The sequence below is a fragment of the Strongylocentrotus purpuratus genome, unplaced genomic scaffold (genome assembly GCF_000002235.5).
Source record: "Strongylocentrotus purpuratus isolate Spur 01 unplaced genomic scaffold, Spur_5.0 spur5_scaffold_7, whole genome shotgun sequence".
Lineage (NCBI taxonomy): Eukaryota > Metazoa > Echinodermata > Echinoidea > Camarodonta > Strongylocentrotidae > Strongylocentrotus > Strongylocentrotus purpuratus.
In genome coordinates this window covers 28,250,046-28,258,779 of record NW_022145613.1, presented here as the reverse complement: position 1 = coordinate 28,258,779, position 8,734 = coordinate 28,250,046, and the positions used below count along the sequence as shown (strand labels likewise).

At 35.7% G+C, this 8,734-nt stretch overlaps 1 protein-coding gene across 1 annotated transcript; it reads left to right on the top strand.

Annotated features, from left to right (window-relative positions):
* Positions 1 to 6,465: 6,465 nt before the first annotated feature.
* LOC105436515 (adhesion G-protein coupled receptor G6-like) lies at positions 6,466 to 8,217 on the top strand. The gene is made up of 2 exons (XM_011662119.2): positions 6,466 to 7,654; positions 7,954 to 8,217. The coding sequence occupies exons 1-2, from the start codon at positions 6,974 to 6,976 to the stop codon at positions 8,209 to 8,211; spliced, it is 939 nt and encodes a 312-aa protein (XP_011660421.1). The 5' UTR covers positions 6,466 to 6,973; the 3' UTR covers positions 8,212 to 8,217.
* Positions 8,218 to 8,734: the final 517 nt, after the last annotated feature.

Genomic DNA, 8,734 nt, shown 5'->3' with positions numbered 1-8,734 from the left:
CATGTATGATACAGGTGAACCCCATTATAACAAATCCTTTGTGGACCAAGGAATTTACCTTGCTATGTTAACTTGTTATATCAGTGCTCAAAAACATTGGAGTATAAAGATGCAGAACTGGTCAAATTAGTTATCTATGATGTTCCTTATAATGAAGTCCCACTGTAATTTTGATATTTTGTCTGTTTGGAGCCAGAAGGGCTTTAGCTTGTATCATGTTATTAGGAGTAAGCATCTTTCTGTCTTCAAGCAGATGATTTTGTTTCCTTTGGTTTCAGATTAGTTGAAAGGGATAGTTGAGTTCTTGTTTAAGACCGCAAATGCCTTCAAAGTTCATGGTTACTGTTCTTATTCTTATTTAAGACATTTCTAGTGCCCTTTTAGGACCTAAAATTACTATGAGGGTAATTTTAGACTCCAAAATGTGTGAAATTCAGATTAAATACACTGATTCAGCTCCACTTTAAAAAAAATATATGGTGACCGTTAATTAATTAATTGATAATTAATAACAATAAACAAGGTGCTGGTTGTGCGTATTATAACCAACACAAAGCCAATATTGACATTGGCTGGAATAAAACGTATAAGACGCTATCTCGTTTTTTCAACGTCTGGTTCTAAATTATTTAATATTTGAGGGGCCCCACAAATATTAGAAATGGTCATATTTATGGATATTTCAGCCCTCTTTGAACAGATTTTGATCAAACAAATATAATCATGTTCTTTCAAATTTAACACTCAGCTTCTCTTTATCTCACTCAAAATTATTTTGTGTAGCACCCTCTGCAACAAAACTCAATTATCCCTTTATAAAACATTAACACTTTTGTGCATTGGAATAATCGTTCATGCCCTTTTGTTACTTACATATGTACAATGTATATGCATGGACCTACTACAAATGGACATTCAACGAAGCAGTTCCTTTAGACCTACATCCATGGTATATGTATGTTTAAAATAATATCTTATCCCAAACATTTCCATTTAAAGGAACAAATCCACATCTACACAACGTTTCTGTCAGTATTTCTTGACCTAAATCAGAGTAATACCCATCTGGTGGTCCAAGGAGAATCAAACTGACAAATTGATAAATTACTGTTTCAACTCCATGCCTTGAATTAAAAAAGATATAATATATAATAATATAACATAAGTATTGGTATTTGTTGATGATGAACCATCTATTGAATAATTGATGACATACTCAACTCAGGTTACTAGCTTTCTATCTTTCTGTTTCGTGCATTATTGTAGAAAAGGTCCAGATTTTGAATGCTTCATTTTAGATTTGTTTAGAGGCTGATTCGAAGCAACACGTATATACCGGTATATACAAATACTTTCTAATTCTAGTTGAGAGTCTATATGAACAAAACTGAATATCAAGATTGGATATGCCTACATTTCCTTGATAACACTACGGATGATATAAGTAGAATCTATTGAAACAAACTACATCAGTAATAAATATATCTTAATGAATTAGTAATGTTATGTGATAATACATTGAACATTTTAATTTCTTAAATGAAATGTATGATAGGTGATGATATCCTATTTAAAAAAATTGATGCATAACCCGCTCATCATTATAAAGGGTTTTCCACTCGTCAATGAATGAAAAGAAAGAATTTTTAAAAGGTACCTGCGCACAGCTTAGTTTCTGCATGTACTGACTTTAATGCCTGTGTTATAACGAAATGAGTAGCTCATTTGTCCCAGCAGTTTACCACAAGATTTCACTGTGGCATATATGTGAACAAAACTTTAATAAGGAATTGTTATTTATGAATGATGTAATTTTCATTTATTGTTTGAAGACGAATGCAATGATATATGTCTGTTCGATTGTAAGCTGAATTGTAACGTGCAATTTGAAGCCATACTTTGTATGAGATATTATTCATTAATTTTAGTTTTGTATTTTTACAGGTATGGTGGAAACTTCTCTTTCAATTTTTTTAAGGATGTTGTGATTTTCAAATTTTCCTTGCAATGTAAGAGTTTTAAATGTAGATGGCATAGAAAGGGTTAATCTTCTGTTTCTATATTGAATATGAAAGAGTGCCAAACAGTAGCTATTTAAGTTCTATAGAATAGATCTCTCGTTCACCTGATTTGAAAGTTTCTTCAAAATATATTAACATTAATTCATGCACGATTAAACTAATTGATTTAAACAAAATCGAACTCTTGCCTAAATACCTAAAGAAATGAAATTGTGTCATCATTCAAGCAAGGCTTGTATAAGCTGCATATATACAGCATAACTTTGAAGATATGTTTGTAACGGTTTCGTTCTTCCTTACATTGATCTAACTGAAAGTATTACTTGTGCTATATTGATATTGGATCTAGTAGAGCTCAGTGTCGAAATGTGTTGTGTTACAAAGTGTTTGATATGCTTTTATGGCAACTCCTTACATAATGGCAAATCTCTATATATATCATGGTATGATACTGTGTGACAAATATTACTGATACATGTGTATATACATATGACTGTTTGTGAATTATGATAAGAAACTCATTATTGACGGAAGAATAATATATTGTAAATAAAATGAATATGATACAAACTCGACATAAATGCAAAAAATGGTCTCCTCTCCGTCATCAGGTCTTTTGTATACATTGATTCTTTCTCAGTATTTGGGAGAATTGTATTTGCATGTGAATAATACAGTTTATGGGGGTTGTAGTACGAGAGTGGATAACAGTTTGTGATTATGTCAAAACACATACGTGCAATTAATATGAAGCTAACAAGAGAGAGGGGAAGGGGGATGGTGGGTGCCATACAGTGTTATACAGACACATGTGTATATGAGATGGAGAAGTATAATAAAATACATGTAGAGATGTAATGAGAGAAAGAGAGGGATAATGAAAGATGTGATGTAGATGAGCAGGAGAAAGAAATTAAAAGATAGATTGAATGAGAAAGAGAGAGGGAGAGAGAGAGAGAGAGAGAGAGGAGGGAGGGGATAAAATACGAGAGGAAGAGACTACAGAAGAGAAAGAGAGACATATAAATGGATACATTACTTACAAAATTTGGAAAAAGAGATGGAAGATGGGTGATAATCTTGAATAAGGTAGGCCGTGAGAGGGAGAAAGAGAGACTTAATTTGATGCATTTAAAGTGTGAGTCAAAAAAAAAGTTTACACCTATGAAATTACTGATTATTGAAAAATAATCTATGAACAGTAAACTATTATACATCTTATGAAAGAGTGTTTTATCCCAAATCATTTGGTTTCAGTTGTGTGTGGTATGTGTTCACGCTTGGATGAACAAGAGACATTCTTTAAAGTACTTTGTTCCATTTGCCGCCAACATCAAATTCTATATAACTTTGCAGGTATTATGAAGATGTCACGTATGTCCCATCTGTGAAATTAAAAAGTTGGCAGTGTCCTAGTAATCATATCATGCAAGGAAATCTGTTTACTTTCTATACTTCACTGTCAGACACTAATTAGTGACTGACTGACTTCTCTCTTTTTGGTGGTAATAACATGCATGATATGAGCTGTAAAATGTAGAAAAATGCTTGTGTATACATGAGCATACATGAGCATTTGTAATGGACAAAATTAAACTGATTGAATCTTTGAGCAGCACAAAACGTACGACCATTCGGTACAAGGGTCGAAAAATCTCACTATTTACTAAACGGATTGCAATCATTAAAGTAGATTCGACAACTAACGGTCGTTATTTTCCCATAAAAAGACATTTTCAAGCCCTTTCGTTTTTAGGGAAGCTAAAATAGTATTATCTTTCAAATACCGATGGAATTTAACCTGTTCATTTTGTTGGCCTGCAAATGGGACATAGCACGTTCAAGAGAGTGCAAAAATCGACTTGCACCAATAATGTTTATGTGATATTTGAATTAAAAAATTGGGATTTGGGTATTTAGTCGGTCTTTGCAGATCCAAATAACATCCCTAACAAAATCAATCATGCCACACATCAAATATCAAAGAACATTTGTGCGTGCGAGGTGGTGTGTGTGTATGTGTGTGTGTGTGTGTATGACGTGTGTGTATGACTTTGCTTCTGCAAAAAGCATATGCAATGCATCTCATTATTTTTATACATTCAATTCATTCTCTCACTTTAATACTTTTTTGCAAGACGATTTTTGCACTCTCGCAAACAGTGCCTCCTGTTCATCCAAGCGTGAACACATACCACTCAAAAATGATACCAAACAATTTGGGATATAACACTCTTTCAAAACATGTATGCTAACCTTTCGTTCATAGCTGACTTTTAAAATAAACTTTTGTTTGTAATCACTCAGACGGTATATCAGAAATGGGTGTTGGTGGGTGCTTATTGGTGTACTCGTGTGTGTGTATGCTCCCGAGATAAATCTCGGCACCTTATTTCTATCACCCCCGCTCCCCCCCCCCCCCCCCCCCCCCCTCCCCCCGGTCTTTGGAACGGATGTACGCACTGCTCCTTGCACATGATCATATTTTCGGTACATTAATATCTTTCCTGTTGCCTTCACTATATAACGTTTACATGTAAGTGATGTAAACGTTTATTTGAACGTCAACCGGCCCAAACCCATACCACCGTGTATGAAGAGTCAGTGTTAAAGTCTCATTCACACAAACGTGATTAACCCTGGATGAATCACGGCTCGTGTGAATGCACTTCAAGTACAGCGGAGTAAGGGTTTTCTAGAATTCAAGGGATGGTGTCGCGGTATAGCGGTTTACTCATTTGAATATCAAGGGTTGAGGGCTCCGATCCCAGGCCAGGTACTATTGTCCTTTGGCAATACATTAATCCACATCATACCCAGGTGTAAATGGGTACCTGGCAAATGCTGGGGTAAACATAACCACACGGTCCTCAAGAAGAACATCATTGATGTTGATGCCTGGTGTTGATGTGGCCTCCGTGTGAAGTAGTAGTAGTAGTAGTAGTAGTAGTAGTAGTAGTAGTAGTAGAAGAAGTAAGATTACAGTGGTAGTAGTAGTAGTGCAGAATGTAGTAGTAGTAGTAGTAGTAGTAGTAGTAGTAGTAGTAGTAGTAGTAGTATATGAGTAGTATAATTATTATTATTAGTAGTATTAGTAGTAGTAGCAGTAGTAGTAATAGTCATAGTAATAGTAGAAGAAGTAGTAGTTATAGTAGTTATAGTAGTTAATTATGTAGTTAATTATGTTAAATTATTTTCGTTCTCTGTAACTCATGTACTTTTTTATGTTTAATGTTTATACCTTGTTAGGCGCCTTGAGCATCTCTTGGGGTGGATATGTACACATTATAAATGTTGTTATTATTATTATTAGTAGTAGTAGTATAATTATGAGTAATATAATTAGTAGTAGTAGTAATAGAAGTAGTAGCAGTAGAAGTAGTACTAGTAGAAGAAGTAGTAGTAGTAGTAGTATTAGTAGTAGTAGTAATAGTAGTAGTAGTAGAAGAAGAAGAAGTAGTAGTAGAAGTAGTAGTATCTATAGTAGTTATAGTAGTTAATTATGTAGTTAATTATGTTAAATTATTTTCGTTCTCTGTAATTTCTCATGTACTTTCTTTAGTTTAATGTATTTACCTTGTTAGGCGCCTTGAGTATCTCTTGGGGTGGATATGTGCGCATTTTAAATGTTGTTATTAGTAGTAGTAGTAGAAGTAGTAGTAGTAGTAGTAGTAGTTGTTGTATTAGTAGAGTAGTAGTAGTAATAGTAGTAGTGGAAGTAGAAGTAGTAGTAGTAGTAGTAGTAATAGTAATAGTAGTAGTAGTAGTAGTAGTAGCAGCAGCACCAGCAGCAGTGGTGGTGGTGGTAGTAGTAGTAGTAGTAGTAGTAGTAGTAGTAGTAATATTAGTAGTAGTAGTAGCAGTAGTGGTAATAGTAGTAGTAGTAGTAGTAGTAGTAGTAGTAGTAGTAGTAGTAGTAGTAGTAGTAGTAGTAGTAATAGTAGTAGTAGTAGTAGTAGTAGTAGTAGTAGTAGTAGTAGTAGTAGTAGTAATAGTAGTAGTAATAGTAGTATAGCAAAAGGAGTAGTTAACTAAGGAAGTTGGAAAAGAGATATTATGAGAGGGGGAAAGGAAGGAAACTTTGAAAGCGAATGGAAAAAGATTAATGATAGCAGGAAGAAAGGGAGAGCAGAGAGGATAGTCAATATAGGAAAGCATCCCCACTTCCAGTTGGCTGCAGGGAACCTCTTAATTATTTACCCGAATCTTCCTCGTTGAGTCGTCAGCAGACCCGGTATAACAACAACATAATGGGGCGTAATGAATTTAATTTGCACATCTATTGGCCCAACCATTAGCCATCATATTACAGACACTACAATGCTGCGATTGGTCCGATCGACGCGCGATGTCCCGTCGCTGTTTTCGTTTCCATGGGGAAACATAATCAGATTCTCCTTTAAACCTAACGCAGCAGTTTGCATTAAATGGTTTATGGGTTTGGCGCAATCCCGTGATTAACAAAATTGACTTATTTACTGTTATGGTTTCGTCTTCAAAATGGTGAAGCTTATAATTTGCAAAGTCACGTGGCCTATAATCTACGATTGATCGACATATAATATCTGTTCGCCATACATGTAGCATAATAACCTTGAAGCGTGGAGCCGTAGGATTGAGAACGTACAGTACAGCATATCAAAATGGAATGGCGTCATAATATTTCAATTTAAGGCTGAGGAATATGCATGATGGCATAAAGCGTAATTACGTTTCTATGAACACCTAATTTTTTGTAAGCCTCTGTTCAATTTACGGTAGGCAATCGGATAATGGATTTTCAGCCTAGAACCTCTGTTAAGTAGATAGCATTGATTCATTGCAATATTGCAGTCATGGTCATTTGTTGTGATACAGCCCATGCCGATACACTCTTTATCCGCAGTGCTTAGTTACAAACCTGCTTAGTTCACTTGGAAAGACTTAACGATTGAGAACATCCCAGTGTCAGCATGGAAACCTTGGACATTGTATCATTGATAGGGATGGCCCTTTCGATCTTCTGTTACATCGGAACCATTGTAACATATGCAAGTTTTCATGAACTACGAAATATCCCCGGAATGTGCCTCATAAACGTTTCGGTGGCACTGTTGATTCCATCTGTCACATTTGTGGTCACTCTGTGTGTAGTAATCAGTGGAACACCATGCGTTGCCTTGGCTATTCTTCAGCAGCTTTGCTTGCTCGCCGCATTCTCTTGGATGTCACTTCAGGCCGTGCACATGGTCCGTACGTTTGTCCTCACCAACTGGCAAACGCCTATGGGACATCCGCAAAACAGGAAGCAGTGGGCCAGGGTCAGCCTGACACACGCCCTCATGGGCTGGGGGTTTCCAACTATCTACACGGGTGTTCTTTTGTTTTTTCATTTCTGTAACAATTGCCTGCCTGGTGGCGCTGAGTTTCGGTTTGGTAAAGGCGTCAACTCTACTTCATCGGAATGCTGGCCGGGACAAACTTATCTTGCCTACCATCTGTCAATCGATCCGATTCTCATTCTTCTCACTCTCAACATTGTGGCTCTTCTGAATGTCATGATAGCAATCATCAGACAACGAATGGTAACGAGAAAGGTTGCAGGACGGGAATTGAGAAAAGAAATGGCTATAAATCTCCTCATCTTGACTAAGGTAAATCATTCAGCAAATTTCCAGAGAAGACAATTTATATCTCACTACAAATTAACCATAATTCCAAGTTGAACTTTTTGCTAGTTAATCTTAATTTCAAGGATATCACTTTGCTGATGAAGTTCTCTTTCAGGCATAATTTTTCTTCCTTTTTAGGTTTATATTTCCCCCATACCACAGTAATTACATTTTGTTTAGACCTGATAAACCACAGTCGGCTACCGTTTTTTTTCATGTCATAAATTCTTGCTACTTTATACTAACAATATTTTTTATCCTTCTGTTGCATATGTTATCAGCTGTTAATCTCCCTGGGCGCCACTTGGATTCCTGTCCTGCTGTATCAGTTTCGTCCATCCCTTCTCCTCATGCAGATCCATTTCCTCCTCAACTCGTGGTTGGGTGTCACAATCTTCACGCTTTTCGCCACCTCGCAGCGTATCCGTCGACTTTGGCGGGAAAAACTGCGAGGATTCTGCCTCACGAAGTCAATTCCTGGTGATCTCTATAAGCTTCGAGAATCGTCTGGTAGCGGTAAAATTGATGTGGTGACCTGAATAGGGAGTATAAAAAACATTAAAACAACAAATACAAACAAGTATTTACACAACAATAATAATTAGATAAAACACTATATCCTTATGATATTTTTATTATGATAATGATAAATCAATACTCATATGATGTCTGAATACGTTACTGTTCTCTTAATAATCATATCGATATACTGTGAATATTGTTCACCCTTTTAATTTTCTTGATCACTTTATTTAATGTAAACACGTGCAGCAATATGCTACTGATAATTTGAGAATATTTAAGTGTAACCTAATGTATAGCAAGGCGACACACTTAACATAACCTCATGATTGTCTGCTGCCTGTGAGAAGACCAATACTGACATTGACAATACCCAATTTTGACGTTCTTTTAATATATGAACCATTTTCCTGTAATGTCGAAAAACGTTAACAATATTCTATGACATCTACTATCTACAGCAAAGAAATGCTGGGATTTTTGTCCATTACAATAGATGCGGCCTTCCCGAGTGAAACATTTTTTTTAAATTTTAGTTAT